The sequence below is a fragment of the Salvelinus namaycush genome, unplaced genomic scaffold (genome assembly GCF_016432855.1).
Source record: "Salvelinus namaycush isolate Seneca unplaced genomic scaffold, SaNama_1.0 Scaffold660, whole genome shotgun sequence".
Lineage (NCBI taxonomy): Eukaryota > Metazoa > Chordata > Actinopteri > Salmoniformes > Salmonidae > Salvelinus > Salvelinus namaycush.
In genome coordinates, this window is record NW_024061376.1 from 16,215 (window position 1) to 41,477 (window position 25,263).

Below are 25,263 nucleotides of genomic sequence, written 5' to 3' on the forward strand. Positions count from 1 at the left end.
CCGAGGGCTTAGTGCACTGCTTTTAACCAGGGCCCAGAGGGCTTTGTGCACTGCTTTTAACCAGGGCCCCGAGGGCTTAGTGCACTGCTTTTAACCAGGGCCCCGAGGGCTTAGTGCACTGCTTTTAACCAGGGCCCAGAGGGCTTTGTGCACTGCTTTTAACCAGGGCCCAGAGGGCTTAGTGCACTGCTTTTAACCAGGGCCCGAGGGCTTAGTGCACTGCTTTTAACCAGGGCCCAGAGGGCTTTGTGCACTGCTTTTAACCAGGGCCCCGAGGGCTTAGTGCACTGCTTTTAACCAGGGCCCCGAGGGCTTAGTGCACTGCTTTTAACCAGGGCCCAGAGGGCTTAGTGCACTGCTTTTAACCAGGCCCAGAGGGCTTAGTGCACTGCTTTTAACCAGGGCCCCGAGGGCTTAGTGCACTGCTTTTAACCAGGGCCCAGAGGGCTTAGTGCACTGCTTTTAACCAGGGCCCAGAGGGCTTAGTGCACTGCTTTTGACCAGGGCCTATAGGACTCAGTGCACGGCCCTGGTCAAAAGTAGTGCACTAGGAAATAGGGTGCATTTGGGATGCAGACTGAGTCACCTACTAGGATGCAGGGCAGTGTTCAGGAGTGTCGACAGTGAGCAGCTCCTGTGTAACCTCACAGACAGGAAGACAGTGAGCAGCACCTGTGTGACCTCACAGACAGGAAGACAGTGAGCAGCACCTGTGTAACCTCACAGACAGGAAGACTGAGCAGCACCTGCGTAACCTCACAGACAGGAAGACTGAGCAGCACCTGTGTAACCTCACAGAGAGGAAGACAGTGAGCAGCACCTGTGTAACCTCACAGACAGGAAGACAGTGAGCAGCACCTGTGTAACCTCACAGACAGGAAGACAGTGAGCAGCACCTGCGTAACCTCACAGACAGAAAGACTGAGCAGCACCTGCGTAACCTCACAGACAGGAAGACAGTGAGCAGCACCTGTGTAACCTCACAGACAGGAAGAGAGTGAGCAGCACCTGCGTAACCTCACAGACAGGAAGACAGTGAGCAGCACCTGCGTAACCTCACAGACAGGAAGACAGTGAGCAGCACCTGTGTAAACTCACAGACAGGAAGACAGTGAGCAGCACCTGCGTAACCTCACAGACAGGAAGACAGTGAGCAGCACCTGCGTAACCTCACAGACAGGAAGACAGTGAGCAGCACCTGTGTAAACTCACAGACAGGAAGACAGTGAGCAGCACCTGCGTAACCTCACAGACAGGAAGACAGTGAGCAGCACCTGTGTAAACTCACAGACAGGAAGACAGTGAGCAGCACCTGTGTAAACTCACAGACAGGAAGACAGTGAGCAGCACCTGCGTAACCTCACAGACAGGAAGACAGTGAGCAGCACCTGTGTAACCTCACAGACAGGAAGACAGTGAGCAGCACCTGTGTAACCTCACAGACAGGAAGACAGTGAGCAGCACCTGCGTAACCTCACAGACAGGAAGACAGTGAGCAGCACCTGTGTAACCTCACAGACAGGAAGACAGTGAGCAGCACCTGTGTAACCTCACAGACAGGAAGACAGTGTTCAACGTGCTTCATTCAGAACAACCTTGGGTCCGACAGAAAACAACATCCGTTCAAACCATTATGCAACCTCTCCGTTGGAGTTAGAGGCTGGGGACGATGTTGACACTGGAACACGTTGTAACCTCCGGACTAAACTGTTGTTGTTGTTGTTAGCAGGTACTATGTGGTTTTGTAACACTGTCTATGGGTTGTTTAGAACAAACGGTGGACCTCTAAGATGATAGAGGGAGAGAGAGACACAGGACCAGAACAGGACAGGTTTTTGTGTCAGTGTTTTTTGGGGGGGAAATGTAAAGGATACATTTTATACAAAAGTGAAGCCGCTTCAAATCCTCAAAACTCCTTGTCCCCTGAGCCTGAGCCTTCTCAATCCCAAACATATACCCAGCCCTGCCCAGCCTCTACCCTCACTTCACCTGATCTAACCTATTCATGACAGGATATACCCAGCCCTGCCCAGCCTCTACCCTCACTTCACCTGGTCTAACCTATTCATGACAGGTCTGGGAAAATAACAGGAGAAATGTGATGACTAAAACACCAGAGAACTGGGGAGAAAATAGGAGTCAACGGCATAAACTGACTGACATACAATGAGTGTACAAAACATTAAGAACACCTTCCTAATATTGACTTGCACCCCTTTTGCCCTCAGAACAGCCTCAATTCGTCAGGGTATAGACTCTACAAGGTGTTGAAAGTGTTCCACAGGGATGCTGGCCCATGTTGACTCCAATGCTTCCCACAGTTGTGTCAAGTCAGCTGGATGTCCTTTGGGTTGGTAACCATTCTTGATACACACGGGAAACTGTTGAGCGTGAAAAACCCAGCAGCGTTGCAGTTCTTGACACAACGGTGCGCCAGGCACCTGCTACCATACCTCCTACCATACCTACTACCATACCCTGTTCAAAGACACATTTCTCTTGCCCACTCACCCTCTGAATGTCCCACATACACAATCCATGTCTCAATTGTCTCAAGTCTTAAAAATCCTTCTTTAACCTGTCTCCTTCCCTTCCCTGATTGAAATGGATTTAACAAGTGACATCAATAAGGGATAATAGCTTTCACCTGGTCAGTCTAGGGGCGGCAGGTAGCCTAGTGGTTAGAGTGTAGGGGCGGCAGGTAGCCTAGTGGTTAGAGTGTAGGGGCGGCAGGTAGCCTAGTGGTTAGAGTGTAGGGGCGGCAGGTAGCCTAGTGGTTAGAGTGTAGGGGCGGCAGGTAGCCTAGTGGTTAGAGTGTAGGGGCGGCAGGTAGCCTAGTGGTTAGAGTGTAGGGGCGGCAGATAGCCTAGTGGTTAGAGTGTAGGGGCGGCAGGTAGCCTAGTGGTTAGAGTGTAGGGGCGGCAGGTAGCCTAGTGGTTAGAGTGTTGGGGCGGCAGGTAGCCTAGTGGTTAGACTGTAGGGGCGGCAGGTAGCCTAGTGGTTAGAGTGTAGGGGCGGCAGGTAGCCTAGTGGTTAGAGTGTTGGACTGGTAACCGAAAGGTTGCAAGATGGAATCCCCAAGCTGACAAGATAAAAACCTGTCGTTCTGCCCCTGAACAAGGCCGTTAACCCACTGTTCCTAGGCCGTCGTTGTAAATAAGAATTTGTTCTTATGTCTTTATATGTAAATAAATGAAATGTAAACACACATTGAAATGAATTTCAAACCCATTGAAGTGAATGTAATGTATTTCAACACAGGGTATTACATCTGCCAAACTAATCAATCATCACCACCAGCATTTACTACAGGACTGAGTTCACCTCTCCGTGTTTCACAGCTGTGTTGTGATTGGATACGTTTTGCAGTTCTGGGCTCTCATTGGATCATTTTGCCAGTTGTGGGCTTTCATCTCACCCTGTGTCGCTTGTTCTCATTGAGTTATTTGTTGTAAATTGTCGCCAGCTCTTACTGTGTTAGACTGTCCTATTAGGTCTCTGTTCTGTCTGTCACTGTGTCAGACTGTCCTAGCAGGTCTCTGTTCTGTCTGTCACTGTGTCAGACTGTTCTAGCAGGTCTCTGTTCTGTCTGTCACTGTGTCAGACTGTCCTATTAGGTCTCTGTTCTGTCTGTCACTGTGTCAGACTGTTCTAGCAGGTCTCTGTTCTGTCTGTCACTGTTCAGACTGTCTTAGCAGGTCTCTGTTCTGACTGTCCTAGCAGGTCTCTGTTCTGACTGTCCTAGCAGGTCTCTGTTCTGACTGTCCTAGCAGGACTCTGTTCTGACTGTCCTAGCAGGTCTCTGTTCTGACTGTCCTAGCAGGTCTCTGTTCTGACTGTCCTAGCAGGACTCTGTTCTGACTGTCTTAGCAGGACTCTGTTCTGACTGTCTTAGCAGGTCTCTGTTCTGACTGTCCTAGGAGGTCTCTGGTCTGACTGTCCTAGCAGGACTCTGTTCTGTCTGTCACTGTGTCAGACTGTCCTAGCAGGTCTCTGTTCTGACTGTCCTATCAGGTCTCTGTTCTGTCTGTCACTGTGTCAGACTGTCCTAGCAGGTCTCTGTTCTGTCTGTCACTGTGTCAGACTGTCCTAGCAGGTCTCTGTTCTGACTGTCCTAGCAGGACTCTGTTCTGACTGTCCTAGCAGGTCTCTGTTCTTTCTGTCCTAGCAGGTCTCTGTTCTGACTGTCCTAGCAGGTCTCTGTTCTGACTGTCCTAGCAGGTCTCTGTTCTGACTGTCCTAGCAGGTCTCTGTTCTGACTGTCCTAGCAGGTCTCTGTTCTGACTGTCCTAGCAGGTCTCTGTTCTGACTGTCCTAGCAGGACTCTGTTCTGACTGTCCTAGCAGGACTCTGTTCTGACTGTCCTAGCAGGACTCTGTTCTGACTGTCCTAGCAGGACTCTGTTCTGACTGTCCTAGCAGGTCTCTGTTCTGACTGTCCTAGCAGGACTCTGTTCTGACTGTCCTAGCAGGTCTCTGTTCTGACTGTCCTAGCAGGTCTCTGTTCTGACTGTCCTAGCAGGACTCTGTTCTGACTGTCCTAGCAGGTCTCTGTTCTGACTGTCCTAGCAGGTCTCTGTTCTGACTGTCCTAGCAGGTCTCTGTTCTGACTGTCCTAGCAGGTCTCTGTTCTGACTGTCCTAGCAGGACTCTGTTCTGACTGTCCTAGCAGGTCTCTGTTCTGACTGTCCTAGCAGGTCTCTGTTCTGACTGTCCTAGCAGGTCTCTGTTCTGACTGTCCTAGCAGGTCTCTGTTCTGACTGTCCTAGCAGGACTATGTTCTGACTGTCCTAGCAGGTCTCTGTTCTGACTGTCCTAGCAGGTCTCTGTTCTGACTGTCCTAGCACGGCTCCACACCATTCTGGGAGTACTGTTCTGTCTGTAAAGTCAAATCCCCTGGTTGCTCGTTTTATGTTTTCTATTGTAAACAATGAGATGCTTTTGGAATAAAAGTCTAAAGCAAACCATTCCAGTTAGCTACAGCTGTACCGCTGTGTGACTCTGTACCGCTGTGTGACTCTGTACCGCTGTGTGACTCTGTACCGCTGTGTGACTCTGTACCGCTGTGTGACTCTGTACCGCTGTGTGACTCTGTACCGCTGTGTGTGACTCTGTACCGCTCTGTGTGACTCTGTACCGCTCTGTGTGACTCTGTACCACTGTGTGTGACTCTGTACCACTGTGTGTGACTCTGTACCGCTATGTGTGAATCTGTACCGCTATGTGTGAATCTGTACCGCTGTGTGTGACTCTGTACCGCTGTGTGACTCTGTAGCGCTGTGTGACTCTGTAGCGCTGTGTGACTCTGTACCGCTGTGTGACTCTGTACCGCTGTGTGTGACTCTGTACCGCTGTGTGTGACTCTGTACCGCTGTGTGACTCTGTACCGCTGTGTGACTCTGTACCGCTGTGTGACTCTGTACCGCTGTGTGTGACTCTGTACCGCTGTGTGTGACTCTGTACCGCTGTGTGTGACTCTGTACCGCTGTGTGTGAATCTGTACCACTGTGTGACTCTGTACCGCTGTGTGTGAATCTGTACCACTGTGTGACTCTGTACCGCTGTGTGTGAATCTGTACCGCTGTGTGTGACTCTGTACCGCTCTGTGTGAATCTGTACCACTGTGTGTGACTCTGTACCACTGTGTGTGAATCTGTACCGCTGTGTGACTCTGTACCGCTGTGTGACTCTGTACCGCTGTGTGTGAATCTGTACCGCTGTGTGTGACTCTGTACCGCTGTGTGTGACTCTGTACCACTGTGTGACTCTGTACCGCTGTGTGTGAATCTGTACCACTGTGTGACTCTGTACCGCTGTGTGTGAATCTGTACCGCTGTGTGTGACTCTGTACCGCTGTGTGTGAATCTGTACCGCTGTGTGTGAATCTGTACCGCTGTGTGTGACTCTGTACCGCTGTGTGTGACTCTGTACCACTGTGTGACTCTGTACCGCTGTGTGTGAATCTGTACCACTGTGTGACTCTGTACCGCTGTGTGTGAATCTGTACCGCTGTGTGTGACTCTGTACCGCTCTGTGTGAATCTGTACCGCTGTGTGTGAATCTGTACCGCTGTGTGTGAATCTGTACCACTGTGTGACTCTGTACCGCTGTGTGTGACTCTGTACCGCTGTGTGACTCTGTACCGCTGTGTGACTCTGTACCGCTGTGTGTGACTCTGTACCGCTGTGTGACTCTGTACCGCTGTGTGACTCTGTACCGCTGTGTGACTCTGTACCGCTGTGTGACTCTGTACCGCTGTGTGACTCTGTACCGCTGTGTGTGACTCTGTACCGCTCTGTGTGACTCTGTGGGATCAGAACATGGTACGAAACTGTTCATTACAAATATCAGAACGTGTGTGTGTGTGTGTGTGTGTGTGTGTGTGTGTGTGTGTGTGTGTGTGTGTGTGTGTGTGTGTGTGTGTGTGTGTGTGTGTGTGTGTGTGTGTGTGTGTGTGTTAGGGAGTAACAGGGGGAGTGTCTGTCCGGGAGGAGAGGAGGGTGGGGGTGTATGACATGATATCTGTTCTGCACTGGGCCACTTTCCAGAGTATGTGAAGGGTGGGGGAGGAGGCGGGACGAGGAGGGAGGGAGGAGAGACGCTCAACAAGTGGGGAGGGAGGCATTGAGAGGGACTTTCCCTAAACAGACCTGACCCCCAGCCACTGAGAACACCGTCTGCAGAGAGAGAAGACCAAACTACTGAGCTCTACCTCAGAGATATACAGGAGAGACCAGAACTAAAGACTCAGTACTAGACCCAGGACCCAACACCTAGGTCCCAGGACTCTTTAACTAGGCCCAGGACTCTTTTACTAGGCCCAGGACTCTTTAACTAGGCCCAGGACTCCAACCCAAACCCAACATCCAAACCCAGGACTAGACCCAGACATCAAACCCCAGAACCAGGGAGAAACCAGGGTACGCTGACCCATAAAGGATCTAGGAGCAGGTTCTGTTACACAGGAACTCCCCTTACCCAGCCATGCCTGCCTCTGGAGGGACAGAGTGAGTACTACAACAGTGTTTTAACTAGCTTAACTAAATCACCAGGGTAACAGAGTGAGTACTACAACAGTGTTATAACTAGCTTAACTAAATCACCAGGGTAACAGAGTGAGTAATACAACAGTGTTATAACTAGCTTAACTAAATCACCAGGGTAACAGAGTGAGTACTATAACAGTGTTATAACTAGCTTAACTAAATCACCAGGGTAACAGAGTGAGTACTACAACAGTGTTATAACTAGCTTAACTAAATCACCAGGGTAACAGAGTGATTACTATAACAGTGTTATAACTAGCTTAACTAAATCACCAGGGTAACAGAGTGAGTACTACAACAGTGTTATAACTAGCTTAACTAAATCACCAGGGTAACAGAGTGAGTACTATAACAGTGTTATAACTAGCTTAACTAAATCACCAGGGTAACAGAGTGAGTAATACAACAGTGTTATAACTAGCTTAACTAAATCACCAGGGTAACAGAGTGAGTACTACAACAGTGTTATAACTAGCTTAACTAAATCACCAGGGTAACAGAGTGAGTACTATAACAGTGTTATAACTAGCTTAACTAAATCACCAGGGTAACAGAGTGAGTACTATAACAGTGTTATAACTAGCTTAACTAAATCACCAGGGTAACAGAGTGAGTAATACAACAGTGTTATAACTAGCTTAACTAAATCACCAGGGTAACAGAGTGAGTACTACAACAGTGTTATAACTAGCTTAACTAAATCACCAGGGTAACAGAGTGAGTACTATAACAGTGTTATAACTAGCTTAACTAAATCACCAGGGTAACAGAGTGAGTACTACAACAGTGTTATAACTAGCTTAACTAAATCACCAGGGTAACAGAGTGAGTACTATAACAGTGTTATAACTAGCTTAACTAAATCACCAGGGTAACAGAGTGAGTACTACAACAGTGTTATAACTAGCTTAACTAAATCACCAGGGTAACAGAGTGAGTACTATAACAGTGTTATAACTAGCTTAACTAAATCACCAGGGTAACAGAGTGAGTAATACAACAGTGTTATAACTAGCTTAACTAAATCACCAGGGTAACAGAGTGAGTACTACAACAGTGTTATAACTAGCTTAACTAAATCACCAGGGTAACAGAGTGAGTACTATAACAGTGTTATAACTAGCTTAACTAAATCACCAGGGTAACAGAGTGAGTACTATAACAGTGTTATAACTAGCTTAACTAAATCACCAGGGTAACAGAGTGAGTAATACAACAGTGTTATAACTAGCTTAACTAAATCACCAGGGTAACAGAGTGAGTACTACAACAGTGTTATAACTAGCTTAACTAAATCACCAGGGTAACAGAGTGAGTACTACAACAGTGTTATAACTAGCTTAACTAAATCACCAGGGTAACAGAGTACTACAACAGTGTTATAACTAGCTTAACTAAATCACCAGGGTAACAGAGTGAGTACTACAACAGTGTTATAACTAGCTTAACTAAATCACCAGGGTAACAGAGTGAGTACTACAACAGTGTTATAACTATCTTAACTAAATCACCAGGGTAACAGAGTACTACAACAGTGTTATAACTATCTTAACTAAATCACCAGGGTAACAGAGTACTACAACAGTGTTATAACTAGCTTAACTAAATCACCAGGGTAACAGAGTGAGTACTACAACAGTGTTATATCTAGCTTAACTAAATCACCAGGGTAACAGAGTGAGTACTATAACAGTGTTATAACTAGCTTAACTAAATCACCAGGGTAACAGAGTGAGTACTACAACAGTGTTATAACTAGCTTAACTAAATCACCAGGGTAACAGAGTACTACAACAGTGTTATAACTAGCTTAACTAAATCACCAGGGTAACAGAGTACTACAACAGTGTTATAACTAGCTTAACTAAATCACCAGGGTAACAGAGTGAGTAATACAACAGTGTTATATCTAGCTTAACTAAATCACCAGGGTAACAGAGTGAGTACTACAACAGTGTTATAACTAGCTTAACTAAATCACCAGGGTAACAGAGTGAGTACTACAACAGTGTTATAACTAGCTTAACTAAATCACCAGGGTAACAGAGTGAGTACTATAACAGTGTTATAACTAGCTTAACTAAATCACCAGGGTAACAGAGTGAGTACTACAACAGTGTTATAACTAGCTTAACTAAATCACCAGGGTAACAGAGTGAGTACTACAACAGTGTTATAACTAGCTTAACTAAATCACCAGGGTAACAGAGTGAGTAATACAACAGTTTTATAACTAGCTTAACTAAATCACCAGGGTAACAGAGTGAGTACTACAACAGTGTTATAACTAGCTTAACTAAATCACCAGGGTAACAGAGTGAGTACTATAACAGTGTTATAACTAGCTTAACTAAATCACCAGGGTAACAGAGTGAGTACTACAACAGTGTTATAACTAGCTTAACTAAATCACCAGGGTAACAGAGTGAGTACTACAACAGTGTTATAACTAGCTTAACTAAATCACCAGGGTAACAGAGTGAGTAATACAACAGTTTTATAACTAGCTTAACTAAATCACCAGGGTAACAGAGTGAGTAATACAACAGTGTTATAACTAGCTTAACTAAATCACCAGGGTAACAGAGTACTACAACAGTGTTATAACTAGCTTAACTAAATCACCAGGGTAACAGAGTGAGTACTACAACAGTGTTATAACTAGCTTAACTAAATCACCAGGGTAACAGAGTGAGTAATACAACAGTGTTATAACTAGCTTAACTAAATCACCAGGGTAACAGAGTGAGTAATACAACAGTGTTATAACTAGCTTAACTAAATCACCAGGGTAACAGAGTGAGTACTACAACAGTGTTATAACTAGCTTAACTAAATCACCAGGGTAACAGAGTGAGTACTACAACAGTGTTATAACTAGCTTAACTAAATCACCAGGGTAACAGAGTACTACAACAGTGTTATAACTAGCTTAACTAAATCACCAGGGTAACAGAGTGAGTACTACAACAGTGTTATAACTAGCTTAACTAAATCACCAGGGTAACAGAGTGAGTACTACAACAGTGTTATAACTATCTTAACTAAATCACCAGGGTAACAGAGTACTACAACAGTGTTATAACTATCTTAACTAAATCACCAGGGTAACAGAGTACTACAACAGTGTTATAACTAGCTTAACTAAATCACCAGGGTAACAGAGTGAGTACTACAACAGTGTTATATCTAGCTTAACTAAATCACCAGGGTAACAGAGTGAGTACTATAACAGTGTTATAACTAGCTTAACTAAATCACCAGGGTAACAGAGTGAGTACTACAACAGTGTTATAACTAGCTTAACTAAATCACCAGGGTAACAGAGTACTACAACAGTGTTATAACTAGCTTAACTAAATCACCAGGGTAACAGAGTACTACAACAGTGTTATAACTAGCTTAACTAAATCACCAGGGTAACAGAGTGAGTAATACAACAGTGTTATATCTAGCTTAACTAAATCACCAGGGTAACAGAGTGAGTACTACAACAGTGTTATAACTAGCTTAACTAAATCACCAGGGTAACAGAGTGAGTACTACAACAGTGTTATAACTAGCTTAACTAAATCACCAGGGTAACAGAGTGAGTACTATAACAGTGTTATAACTAGCTTAACTAAATCACCAGGGTAACAGAGTGAGTACTACAACAGTGTTATAACTAGCTTAACTAAATCACCAGGGTAACAGAGTGAGTACTACAACAGTGTTATAACTAGCTTAACTAAATCACCAGGGTAACAGAGTGAGTAATACAACAGTTTTATAACTAGCTTAACTAAATCACCAGGGTAACAGAGTGAGTACTACAACAGTGTTATAACTAGCTTAACTAAATCACCAGGGTAACAGAGTGAGTACTATAACAGTGTTATAACTAGCTTAACTAAATCACCAGGGTAACAGAGTGAGTACTACAACAGTGTTATAACTAGCTTAACTAAATCACCAGGGTAACAGAGTGAGTACTACAACAGTGTTATAACTAGCTTAACTAAATCACCAGGGTAACAGAGTGAGTAATACAACAGTTTTATAACTAGCTTAACTAAATCACCAGGGTAACAGAGTGAGTAATACAACAGTGTTATAACTAGCTTAACTAAATCACCAGGGTAACAGAGTACTACAACAGTGTTATAACTAGCTTAACTAAATCACCAGGGTAACAGAGTGAGTACTACAACAGTGTTATAACTAGCTTAACTAAATCACCAGGGTAACAGAGTACTACAACAGTGTTATAACTAGCTTAACTAAATCACCAGGGTAACAGAGTGAGTACTACAACAGTGTTATAACTAGCTTAACTAAATCACCAGGGTAACAGAGTGAGTAATACAACAGTGTTATAACTAGCTTAACTAAATCACCAGGGTAACAGAGTGAGTAATACAACAGTGTTATATCTAGCTTAACTAAATCACCAGGGTAACAGAGTGAGTAATACAACAGTGTTATATCTAGCTTAACTAAATCACCAGGGTAACAGAGTGAGTACTACAACAGTGTTATAACTATCTTAACTAAATCACCAGGGTAACAGAGTGAGTACTACAACAGTTTTATAACTAGCTTAACTAAATCACCAGGGTAACAGAGTGAGTACTACAACAGTGTTATAACTATCTTAACTAAATCACCAGGGTAACAGAGTGAGTACTACAACAGTGTTATAACTAGCTTAACTAAATCACCAGGGTAACAGAGTGAGTACTACAACAGTGTTATAACTAGCTTAACTAAATCACCAGGGTAACAGAGTGAGTACTATAACAGTGTTATAACTAGCTTAACTAAATCACCAGGGTAACAGAGTGAGTACTACAACAGTGTTATAACTAGCTTAACTAAATCACCAGGGTAACAGAGTGAGTACTATAACAGTGTTATAACTAGCTTAACTAAATCACCAGGGTAACAGAGTGAGTACTACAACAGTGTTATAACTAGCTTAACTAAATCACCAGGGTAACAGAGTGAGTACTATAACAGTGTTATAACTAGCTTAACTAAATCACCAGGGTAACAGAGTGAGTACTACAACAGTGTTATAACTAGCTTAACTAAATCACCAGGGTAACAGAGTGAGTAATACAACAGTGTTATATCTAGCTTAACTAAATCACCAGGGTAACAGAGTGAGTACTACAACAGTGTTATAACTAGCTTAACTAAATCACCAGGGTAACAGAGTGAGTACTACAACAGTGTTATAACTAGCTTAACTAAATCACCAGGGTAACAGAGTGAGTACTATAACAGTGTTATAACTAGCTTAACTAAATCACCAGGGTAACAGAGTGAGTACTACAACAGTGTTATAACTAGCTTAACTAAATCACCAGGGTAACAGAGTGAGTACTACAACAGTGTTATAACTAGCTTAACTAAATCACCAGGGTAACAGAGTGAGTAATACAACAGTGTTATAACTAGCTTAACTAAATCACCAGGGTAACAGAGTGAGTAATACAACAGTGTTATAACTAGCTTAACTAAATCACCAGGGTAACAGAGTGAGTACTATAACAGTGTTATATCTAGCTTAACTAAATCACCAGGGTAACAGAGTGAGTACTACAACAGTGTTATAACTAGCTTAACTAAATCACCAGGGTAACAGAGTACTACAACAGTGTTATAACTAGCTTAACTAAATCACCAGGGTAACATTCATTAGGCATCAAACGGACTGGGACTACCTGTACTTGTCCAATAAGAAACACTCACATTTGTTTTTCATTTCAAAATGTTTTGCTAAGTTGTGCACTAATGACTATGACCCAAGTTTCCATTCTGCACTTTGTCTTTATTATATACATGAAGCAATAAGGGCTGAGATGAGGCCAGGAGAGGTCTGTCCTCTACTCTTTGTAAACAGAGCTGTAGACAGGGCTAAATTCAGATCATCGTCACATGGAGAAACAGGAGCTATGTGGGACACGTGTGTGTGTGTGTGTGTGTGTGTGTGTGTGTGTGTGTGTGTGTGTGTGTGTGTGTGTGTGTGTGTGTGTGTGTGTGTGTGTGTGTGTGTGTGTGTGTGTGTGTGTGTGTGTGTGTGTGTGTGTGTGTGTGTGTGTGTGTGTGTGTGATTCTGTGTGTCTCTGTGGGTGTGTGATTCTCTGTGGGTGCGTGATTCTCTGTGTGTGTGATTCTGTGTGTGTGTGTGATTCTGTGTGTGTGTGTGTGTCTAACTGCATCTGTGTTGGCAGTGCTAAGGTGGAGGATTTCTCTACTGCTATCCTGAAGCAGAAACACAGACCCAACAGACTGGTGGTGGATGAAGCCCACAATGAAGACAACAGCATCGTCAGCCTCTCACAGGTGTGTGTGTGTTGCCAGTCTCAGGTGTGTGTGTTGCCAGTCTCAGGTGTGTGTGTTGCCAGTCTCAGGTGTGTGTGTTGCCAGTCTCAGGTGTGTTTGTTGCCAGTCTCAGGTGTGTTTGTTGCCAGTCTCAGGTGTGTGTGTTGAAAGCTGAAATGTCAATAAGTATTTAACCTCTTTGTTATGGCAAGGAGCCTAAATAAGTTCAGGGGTAACAATGTGCTTAACAAGTCACGTAATAAGTTACAAGGACTTAACATGATTTTTGAATGACTACCTCATCTCTGTACCCCACACATACTATTATCTGTAAGGTCCCTCAGTCCAGCAGTGAATTTCAAACACAGAATCAACCACAAAGACCAGGGAGGTTTTCCAATGCCTTGCAAAGAAGAACACATATTGGTCGATGGGTAAGCATTTCAAAAAGCCAACATTGAAAGTGCCTTTGAGCATGGTGAAGTTATTAATTACACTTTGGATGGTGTATCAATACACCCAGTCACTACAAAGATGCAGGCGTCCTTCCTAACTCAGTTGCCGGAGAGGAAGGAAACCGCTCAGGGTTTTTCACCATGAGGCCAATGGTGACTTTAAAACAGTTACAGAGTTTAATGGCTGTGATAGGAGAAAACTGAGGATGGATCAACAGCATTTTAGTTACTCCACAATACTAATTTAATTGACAGAGTCAAAAGAAGCAAGCCTGTACACAATAAAAATATTCCAAAACATGCATTCTGTTTGCAACAAAGCACTGAAGTAACACTGCAAAATATGTGGCAAAGCAATTACATTTTTGTCCTGAATACAAAGTGTTATGTTACACAACACATCACTGAGTACCACTCTCCATATTTTCAAGCATAGTGGTGGCTGCATCATGTTATGGGTATGCTTGTAATCATTAAGGACTGGGGAATTTTTCAGGATAAAAAATAAATGGAATGGAGCAAAGCACAGGCAAAATCCTAGAGGAAAACCTGATTCAGCCTGCTTTTTACCAGACACTGGGACATGAATGAACCTTTCTGCAGGACAATAACCTAAAACACAAGGCCAAATCTACACTGGAGTTGCTTACCAAAAGTGGCAGAGTTACAATTTTGATTTAAATATCATTGAAAATATATGGCAAGACCTGAAAATGGTTTTGGTTTTGGTCTAGCAATGATCAACAACCAATTTGACAGATCTTGAAGAATTTTGAAAATAATAAGGTGCAAATGTTGCACAATCCAGGTGTGGAAAGCTCTTAGAGACTTACCCATAAATACTCACAGCCGTACTCGCTGCCAAAGGTGCTTCTACAAACTATTAGATAATCAGAAAATTAGATATTTCTGTATTTGATTTTCAATAAATTTGCAAACATTTCACTTTATTTATTTTTGTCATAATGGGGTATTGTGTGTAGATGGGTGAGGAAAAAAAGCAATTGAATCCATTCTGAATTCAGGCTGCAACACAACAAAGTGTGGAATGAGTCAAGGCACTGTACCTCCAGTCTCCAGCGTGTGTATTACTTCCTGTACCTCCAGTCTCCAGCGTGTGTATTACTTCCTGTACCTCCAGTCTCCAGCGTGTGTATTACTTCCTGTACCTCCAGTCTCCAGCATGTGTATTGCTTCCTGTACCTCCAGTCTCCAGCGTGTGTATTACTTCCTGTACCTCCAGTCTCCAGCGTGTGTATTACTTCCTGTACCTCCAGTCTCCAGCGTGTGTATTACTTCCTGTACCTCCAGTCTCCAGCGTGTGTATTACTTCCTGTACCTCCAGTCTCCAGCGTGTGTATTACTTCTTGTACCTCCAGTCTCCAGCGTGTGTATTACTTCCTGTACCTCCAGTCTCCAGCGTGTGTATTACTTCCTGTACCTCTAGTCTCCAGTGTGTGTATTACTTCCTGTACCTCCAGTCACCAGCGTGTGTATTACTTCTTGTACCTCCAGTCTCCAGCGTGTGTATTACTTCATGCACCTCCAGTCTCCAGCGTGTGTATTACTTCATGCACCTCCAGTCTCCAGCGTGTGTATTACTTCCTGTACCTCCAGTCTCCAGCGTGTGTATTACTTCCTGTACCTCCAGTCTCCAGCGTGTGTATTACTTCCTGTACCTCCAGTCTCCAGCGTGTGTATTACTTCCTGTACCTCCAGTCTCCAGCGTGTGTATTACTTCCTGTACCTCCAGTCTCCAGCGTGTATATTACTTCCTGTACCTCCAGTCTCCAGCGTGTGTATTACTTCCTGTACCTCCAGTCTCCAGCGTGTGTATTACTTCCTGTACCTCCAGTCTCCAGCGTGTGTATTACTTCCTGTACCTCCAGTCTCCAGCGTGTGTATTACTTCCTGTACCTCCAGTCTCCAGCGTGTGTATTACTTCCTGTACCTCCAGTCTCCAGCGTGTGTATTACTTCTTGTACCTCCAGTCTCCAGCGTGTGTATTACTTCCTGTACCTCCAGTCTCCAGCGTGTGTATTACTTCCTGTACCTCCAGTCTCCAGTGTGTGTATTACTTCCTGTACCTCCAGTCACCAGCGTGTGTATTACTTCTTGTACCTCCAGTCTCCAGCGTGTGTATTACTTCATGCACCTCCAGTCTCCAGCGTGTGTATTACTTCATGTACCTCCAGTCTCCAGTGTGTGTATTACTTCCTGTACCTCCAGTCTCCAGCGTGTGTATTTCTTCCTGTACCTCCAGTCTCCAGCGTGTGTATTACTTCCTGTACCTCCAGTCTCCAGCGTGTGTATTACTTCCTGTACCTCCAGTCTCCAGCGTGTGTATTACTTCCTGTACCTCCAGTCTCCAGCGTGTGTATTACTTCCTGTACCTCCAGTCTCCAGCGTGTGTATTACTTCCTGTACCTCCAGTCTCCAGCGTGTGTATTACTTCCTGTACCTCCAGTCTCCAGTGTGTGTATTACTTCCTGTACCTCCAGTCTCCAGCGTGTGTATTACTTCATGCACCTCCAGTCTCCAGCGTGTGTATTACTTCATGTACCTCCAGTCTCCAGCGTGTGTATTACTTCCTGTACCTCCAGTCTCCAGTGTGTGTATTACTTCCTGTACCTCCAGTCTCCAGCGTGTGTATTACTTCCTGTACCTCCAGTCTCCAGCGTGTGTATTACTTCCTGTACCTCCAGTCTCCAGCGTGTGTATTACTTCCTGTACCTCCAGTCTCCAGCGTGTGTATTTCTTCCTGTACCTCCAGTCTCCAGCGTGTGTATTACTTCCTGTACCTCCAGTCTCCAGCGTGTGTATTACTTCCTGTACCTCCAGTCTCCAGCGTGTGTATTACTTCCTGTACCTCCAGTCTCCAGCGTGTGTATTACTTCCTGTACCTCCAGTCTCCAGCGTGTGTATTACTTCATGTACCTCCAGTCTCCAGCGTGTGTATTACTTCCTGTGTCTCCCAGGCGAAGACAGAGGAGCTGCAGTTGTTCCGTGGCGACACGGTGGTCCTGCGGGGGAGGAAGCGCCGTGAGACGGTGTGTATCGTGTTGACAGACGACACCTGTCCAGACGAACGCGTCCGCATGAACCGCGTCACACGCAACAACCTGAGGGTACGCCTCGGTGATGTCATCAGGTAGGCTACTGTACTGATCACCTGTGTGATGTCATCAGGTAGACTTCTGATTAGAGGTATACAATTCCGGTAAGTTCTCCAAAAATTCCCAGGTTTTCCAGCCATCCTGGTCGGAGGAAACCAGGATTTCTGGGAAATTTGGGAAATACCTGTGTGCTAACTCTTTATGGATGCAGGTAGGTAGTGTGCTGTGTGCTAACTCTTTATGGATGCAGGTAGGTAGCCTAGCAGTTAAGAGCGATTGGCTTTTAACCAACAGGTCGCTGGTCCGAATCCCCGAGACGACTAGGTGGAAAATCTGTCTAGAAAAATCACATTGAATGTTGATGTGCCTTTGAGCAATGCACTTAACCCCGATTCCTCCTGTTAGTCACTCTGGATAAGAGCGTCTGCTAAATGACTAAAAAGTTAAATGTCTGATGACTCTGAACCGGATTACATTTACATTTTAGTCAGTCACAAATTGATCCTATTTTTGGCCTAAAAAGCACTTTCAATTAAGATTCTCTGTGTCTCTCTGTGTGTGTGTGTCTGTGTGTGTGTGTGTGTGTGTGTGTGTGTGTGTGTGTGTGTGTCTGTGTGTGTCTGTGTGTGTGTGTCTGTGTGTGTGTCTGTGTGTGTGTCTGTGTGTGTGTGTGTGTGTGTGTGTGTCTGTGTGTGTGTGTGTCTGTGTCTGTGTCTGTGTGTGTGTGTGTGTGTGTGTGTGTGTGTGTGTGTGTGTGTGTGTGTGTGTGTGTCTGTGTGTGTGTGTGTGTGTGTGTGTGTGTGTGTGTGTGTGTGTGTGTGTGTGTGTGTGTGTGTGTGTGTGTCTGTGTGTGTGTGTCTCTAGTATTCATGCGTGCCCAGATGTGAAGTACGGCGTGCGTATCCACGTCCTGCCGATAGATGACACCATCGAAGGGTTAACGGGAAACCTGTTCGACGTCTTCCTGAAACCCTACTTCTTGGAAGCCTATCGGCCTGTACACAAAGGTACTCATAGTTGTTGTACAAAAAGGTAGACCGACCCTACTGGCCCTCACACAAAGGTACTCATAGCTGTTGTACAAAAAGGTAGACCGACCCTACTGGCCCTCACACAAAGGTACTCATAGCTGTTGTACCAAAAGGTAGACCGACCCTACTGGCCCTCACACAAAGGTACTCATAGCTGTTGTACAAAAAGGTAGACCGACCCTACTGGCCCTCACACAGAGGTACTCATAGCTGTTGTACAAAAAGGTAGACCGACCCTACTGGCCCTCACACAAAGGTACTCATAGCTGTTGTACAAAAAGGTAGACCGACCCTACTGGCCCTCACACAGAGGTACTCATAGCTGTTGTACAAAAAGGTAGACCGACCCTACTGGCCCTCACACAAAGGTACTCATAGCTGTTGTACAAAAAGGTAGACCGACCCTACTGGCCCTCACACAAAGGTACTCATAGCTGTTGTACAAAAAGGTAGACCGACCCTACTGGCCCTCACACAAAGGTACTCATAGCTGTTGTACAAAAAGGTAGACCGACCGTACTGGCCCTCACACAGAGGTACTCATAACTGTTGTACAAAAAGGTAGACCGACCCTTCTGGCCCTCACACAGAGGTACTCATAGCTGTTGTACAAAAAGGTAGACCGACCCTACTGGCCCTCACACAAAGGTACTCATAGCTGTTGTACAAAAAAGTAGACCGACCCTACTGGCCCTCACACAGAGGTACTCATAACTGTTGTACAAAAAGGTAGACCGACCCTTCTGGCCCTCACACAGAGGTACTCATAGCTGTTGTACAAAAAGGTAGACCGACCCTACTGGCCCTCACACAAAGGTACTCATAGCTGTTGTACAAAAAGGTAGACCGACCCTACTGGCCCTCACACAGAGGTACTCATAGCTGTTGTACAAAAAGGTAGACCGACCCTACTGGCCCTCACACAGAGGTACTCATAACTGTTGTACAAAAAGGTAGACCGACCCTACTGGCCCTCACACAGAGGTACTCATAACTGTTGTACAAAAAGGTAGACCGACCCTACTGGCCCTCACACAGAGGTACTCATAGCTGTTGTACAAAAAGGTAGACCGACCCTACTGGCCCTCACACAGAGGTACTCATAGCTGTTGTACAAAAAGGTAGACCGACCCTACTGGCCCTCACACAGAGGTACTCATAACCTTTGTCTATGAATTGTTTATATAACGTATAACTTATTATATTACTTCTGACATTCTATCAAGTAGTTATAACTTTTTCTAACATTTCTGACATTCTATAAACTGGTACCAAGACTTGTAGTCCCACAGCTGAAAGACCTTGACACAACACTAATTCAACTAGCAGTTCACTATTTGTAAGTAGCTGTTTAGTTGTTAGTTGCTGAGCAACTGTCATCATTGTTGTGTTGCTAGGCGACATCTTCCTGGTGCGAGGGGGCATGCGGGCAGTGGAGTTCAAGGTGGTGGAGACAGACCCCGCCCCCCACTGCATCGTCGCCCCGGATACCGTCATCCACTGCGAGGGACAGCCAATCAACAGAGAGGTCTCTGTGTAAAATCACACTTTTTTATTGAATTGGGCCAAAACAAACTCTACAACAGGGGAGTCCAACTCATTCCATGGAGGGCCCAGTGTCGGCTGGTTTTGTTGTCTTCTCTCAACTTGTGTCCATTTATGACCTAGACACCCAGGTGAGGAGAGTTCCTAACTAATTCATTACAAGTACAAGGGAGGAGAGAGAACCTACAGGCACAGACACACGGTCTTACAGGAATTGAGTTTGACCCTGCTCTAAAATGCTGCTAACATTTCCCAAGCTGAAAGTCTGTCTGACTGATTGACAGCATGTTGTACCTGTGAGGGTCTCATATTGTCTTCCCTTGCCCCTCCCCCTGCCCCTGATGGGTCGAGGAGGAAAGTCTGACTGATTGACAGCATGTTGTACCTGTGAGGGTCTCATATTGTCTTCCCCCTGCCCCTGATAGGACGAGGAGGAGAGTCTGAATGACGTAGGCTATGATGACATTGGAGGTTGTCGTAAACAGTTAGCTCAAATCAAAGAAATGGTGGAGCTTCCCCTCAGACATCCTGGACTATTCAAGGCTATAGGAGTCAAGGTGAAATATCTATTCATCCATCCCTCTATTTATACCTGAGAGAAAGGGGGAACAAAGGGTGGTGAGAGAGAGAGTTGAAAAGAGAGATTAAGGATGGAGGGAAGAGGGAGAAAAAGAGAGAGAGTTGGGTGGGTGGGTAAAGAGAGAGAGGTGGGTGGGTAAAGAGGGAATGATTCTTAATTAAAGGAGTCATATGCTGCCATCGTCTCACGATATGGATTCACTGATGACTGTGAATGATAAAATAGATTAAAAAGTGGAATCAATCATTCACTTAGTGTGTGTGTGTGTGTGTGTGTGTGTGTGTGTGTGTGTGTGTGTGTGTGTGTGTGTGTGTGTGTGTGTGTGTGTGTGTGTGTGTGTGTGTGTGTGTGTGTCCCCATTGAAACTAGTTCATTAAATATTGATAGTTACATTATCTGGGCTCAACTGGGATGTCTTCTGATTCTGAATGAACATGAACGTCATACTGTATTGTTGTCACAATACCACAATTTCTGCTTCAGTACCGATATCATCCAGATACTCGATACCAAAATGACACCAAATCTATGCTACATATTAGCCAATTAATGAAGTGAATTAATAAAGTTTTGGGTGATAATCAGCTTTGAAATCAGCATATTTTGCGTTATGGTTAGCAAATTATCACCAAGTATTAAATCAAATCACATGTTATTTGTCACATGCGCCGAATACAACAGGTGTTGTACCTTACAGTGAAATGCAGAATACAACAGGTGTTGTACCTTACAGTAGAGATAAGAAAAATAAATAATTAAAGAGCAGCAGTAAATAACAATAGCGGGGCTGTATACAGGGGGTACCGGTACAGAGTCAATGTGTCAATGTGCGGGGGCACCGGTGTCGAGGTAATTGAGATAATTATGTACATGCAGAATGTTAAAGTGTTAAAGACAATAACAGAGAGTAGCAGCAGCGTATGGCGGGGGGGGGGGGGGGGGGGTCTCCATTTAGTGTGGGTTGCCATTTGATTAGCTGTTCAGGAGTCTTATGGCTTAGGGGTAGAAGCTGTTTAGAAGCCTCTTGAACCTAGACTTGGCGCTCCGGTACCGCTTACAGTGCGGTAGCAGAGAGAACAGTTTATGATTAGGGTGGCTGGAGTCATGATTAGGGTGGCTGGAGTCCCTAATGCTACATGCGTTACATTAGGGCAGCTCTCAGCTGTGCTTTACTTTGTAGTCTGTAATAGTTTGCAAGCCTGCCACATCCGACTACCGCCAGCCGGTGTATACGATTCAATCTTAGTCCTGCATTGAAGCTTTGCCTTTTTGATGGTTCGTCGGAGGGCATAGCAGGATTTCTTATAAGCTTTCAGGTTAGAGTCCCGCTCCTTGAAAGGGGCAACTCTACTCTTTAGCTCAGTGAAATTGTTGCCTGTAATCCATGGCCTCTGGTTGGGGTGTGTACGTACAGTCACTGTGGTTGACAAAGTCCTCAATGCACTTATTGATAAAGCCAGTGACTGATGTGGCGTACTCCTCAATGCGATTGGAAGAATCTCGGAACATATTCCCGTCTGTGCTAGCAAAAGTTCTGTTGTTTAGCATCTGCTTCATCTGATCACTTTTTTGTAGACCGAGTCACTGGTGCTTCCAGCTTTAATTTTTGCTTGTAAGCAGGAATCAGGAGGATAGAGTTATGATCAGACTTGCCAAATGGAGGGCGAGGGAGAGCTTTGTACGCGTCTCTGTGTGTGGAGTAGAGTTGGTCTAGAATTTTTTTCCCTCTGGTTGCAAATTTGACATGTTGATAGAAATTCGGTAAAACTGATTTAAGTTTCCCTGCATTAAAGTCACCGGCCACTAGGAGCGCCACCTCTGGAGGATCATTTTCCTGTTTGCTTATGGCGGAATACAGTTCATTTAGTGCAGTTTTAATTCCAACCTCGCTCTGTGGTGGTATGTAGACAGCTACGAAAAATACAGATGAAAATCCTCTGGGTAAATAGTGTGGTCTACAGCTTGTCATAAGGTACTCTACCTCGGGCGAGAAAAACTTTGAGACTTCCTTAGATATCGTGCACCAGCTGTTGTTTACATAAAAGCATAGGCCACCCCATATCTTACCAGAGGCTGCTGTTCTGTCCTGCCGATAGAGTGTATAACCTGCCAGCTGTATGTTCTTAATGTCGTCATTCACCAACGACTCGGCGAAGCATAAAATATTACCGTTTTTAATGTCCTGTTGGTAGGATATACGTTCTTTCAGTTTGTCTCATTTATTTTCCAGCGATTGATCGTTAGCTAACAGGACAGAAGGCACGGGCAGATTAGCCACTTGTCGCTGGGTCCTCACATGGCACCCTGATCTTTTGCTCGAAATCTCAGTTCCCTCGCGTCCGACTCATTGAAGAAAAAACACTTTGTGCAGTTTGAGGTGAGCAATCCCAGTTCTGATGTTTAGAAGCTTTTCGGTCATAGGAGACGGTAACAGCTACATTATTTACAAAACAGTTACGAACAACGCAAAAAAACGAACAAAATGGCATCAATTATTGGTTGAGGGCCGATTATGGGTAATGAATTGATGCTAGCTTGCGCTGTAAGCTAGCAAAGGAAATTTGCCTACAAAGCTGGGAGCTACCGTTTTATCTTCTAGCATTGTAAAGTGTTTCAAGCCTGTATGGACATTGTTTTGTGAACAGTAATAAACAGTTTCAATATTTCTACATGCCGTGTTATATTATTCAAGTGTGTTAAGTCCTCTGTAGCATGGGGAGCTAACACGACGCAGGCCAGACTCCCAGTGAGTTTAGTGGTTCCTCAGGACAGACTAGAGTCAGTACGAGACGGGAGCTAACGTGATGCAGCCAGTGAGTTCAGTGGTTCCTCAGGACAGACTAGAGTCAGTACGAGAGGGGAGCTAACGTGATGCAGCCAGTGAGGTCAGTGGTTCCTCAGGACAGACTAGAGTCAGTACGAGAGGGAGCTAACGTGGTGCAGCCATGAGTTCAGCGTTCCTCAGACAGACTAGAGTCAGTACGAAGAGGGAGCTACATGATGCAGCCAGTGAGTTCAGCGGTTCCTCAGGACAACTAGAGTCATACGAGAGGGAGCTAACATGATGCGCCAGTGAGTTCAGCGGTTCCTCAGGACAGACTAGAGTCAGTACAGACTTGATCCTCTCAGTCAGTAGACGGCGTGAGACACAATTGACAGAAGTACAGAAAGTTTAAAAATGTGACTACAGAACCGCTTGTCATGTCCTAGTATGGACAACGTAGTGGAGTTTGAGTATAGCAACACTAATCCCTGCCTCCTCCTACTTATCCCCCTTCTCTCCTCCTCTTCCTCTCCTCCTCTCCTCTTCCTCTCCTCTTCCTCTCCTCTCCTCCTCTCCTCTCCCTCTCCTCTCCTCTCCTCTCTCTCCTCTCTCTCCTCTCCTCTCTCTCCTCTCCCTCTCCTCTTCTCCTCTCCTCTCCTCTCCCTCTCCTCTTCCTCTCCTCTTCTCCTCTCCTCTTTTCCATTACATTTTTCCTCCTCTTCCTCTCCTCTTCTTTTCTCCTCTTTTCCACTACATTTTTTCTCCTCTTCTCCTCTCCTCTTTTCCATTACATTTTTCCTCCTCTTCCTCTCCTCTTCTCCTCTTTTCCATTACATTTTTCCTCCTTTCCTCTCCTCTTTTCCACCTCTTCTCTTCCTAGATTTGACATATGTTTACAATGCCAAAGCAAGTGAAATAATCAATGAACAAAATAAACACACATCATAAATGAACAGTAAACATTACACCACACAAGAGTTCAGAAGAATGGAGACATTTGACGTGTTATACTATTTCTAGTGTTGTAACAAGTCGAAGGAGAAAAGGGAAGATAAACGAACAGATCAATCTAGATTGTAACGTGTTGGTGCTCCACTGGTTGACCTTTTCTTTCCCCCTGTCTCTCCCTCTTTCTCGCTGTCCCTCTTTCTCTCTCCCTCTCTCCTTCTCTCTTTCTTCCCCTTTCTGTCTCTCCCTCTTTCTCTCTTCTCTTTCTTTCCCCCCCTCTTTGGTCCTCTGTAGCTCAGATGGTAGAGCAAGGCTCTCGCAATGCCAGGATTGTGGGTTCACTTCCCGGGACCACCCATACGAAGACAAAATGCTTTGGAGAAGTGTCTGCTAAATGGCATACTAGTATACTATTCTTCTCTCCATCTCATTCTCATCTCTATATTTCTTCTCTCTCTAAACTCCATCTCTATTTTATTCCCTCACTCTTTCTCTCTGTTTTCCTCTCGCCAACTCTTTCTCTCTCTCCCTCTGTCTCTCTGTGACTCTCTCTCTCTCTCTCTCTCCCTCTCTCGTCTCTCTCCCTCTGTCTTTCTCTCTCCCTCTGTCTCTCTGTGACTCTCTCTCTGTTTTCCTCTCGCCAACTCTTTCTCTCTCTCCCTCTGTCTCTCTGTGACTCTCTCTCTCGTCTCTCTCCCTCCGTCTTCCTCTCTCTCTCTGTCCAATAGAGTGATAGCAACTCAACACTTTGGAATGTTCTTTGACAGAGGGGTCCAAGCATCTGTCGGCTGCATCATTCTCCAACTGAGTCTGAGTTGCTGCTTTTTCTTAGTAGAGACAGTAGAATAAAATCAATATTATATTGTCCATTGGTTACAACAGAAATACGCAATTCCTTTCTCAACACTGTCAGATACGCACGCTGAGAGGCACAGGGTCAGCCCCAGAGCAGCGGCCCTTAATGTGGGTGAGAGTGTATTTGGTTGGAGACTGACTGAGTGTGTAGTCAAAGGAAGAGAGAAAGAGAAGAGAAGGAGAAGAGAGAAAGAGAAGAGAAGGAGAAGAGAGAAAGAGAAGAGAAGGAGAAGAGAGAAAGAGAAGGGAGAAGAGAAGAAAAAGGAGAAGAGAGAGAGAGAGAAGAGAAGAGAGAAGAGAAGAGAGAAGAGAAGAGAGAATAGAGGGAGAAGATAGAGAGAAAGAGAAGAGAGAGAAAGAGAAAGAGAGAGGAAGAGAGAGAAAGAGAAAGAGAGAGGAAGAGAGAAAGAGAAGAGAAAGAGAAGAGAGAGAGAAGGAAGAGAGAAAGAAGAGAAGAGAGAGAAGAGAGAGAAGAGAAGAGAAGGAGAAGAGAGAGAGAAGAGAAGGAAGAGAGAGAGAGAGAGAGAGAGAGCGAGAGAGAGAGAGAGAGAGAGAGAGAGAGAGAGAAGAGAGAGAGAGAGAGAGAGAGCAGACAGTAAGACTAGGCTACAT

The 25,263-nt window shown here is 44.9% G+C and overlaps 1 protein-coding gene across 1 annotated transcript; it reads left to right on the plus strand.

Annotated features, from left to right (window-relative positions):
* The first annotated feature begins 594 nt into the window (after positions 1 to 594).
* On the plus strand, positions 595 to 23,734 carry LOC120042365 (transitional endoplasmic reticulum ATPase-like). Its single transcript, XM_038987187.1, has 8 exons — positions 595 to 623; positions 689 to 824; positions 13,244 to 13,378; positions 16,791 to 16,963; positions 17,793 to 17,935; positions 19,357 to 19,487; positions 19,930 to 20,061; positions 23,729 to 23,734. Exons 1-8 carry the CDS (start codon positions 595 to 597, stop codon positions 23,732 to 23,734), a joined length of 885 nt encoding a protein of 294 aa, XP_038843115.1.
* Positions 23,735 to 25,263: the final 1,529 nt, after the last annotated feature.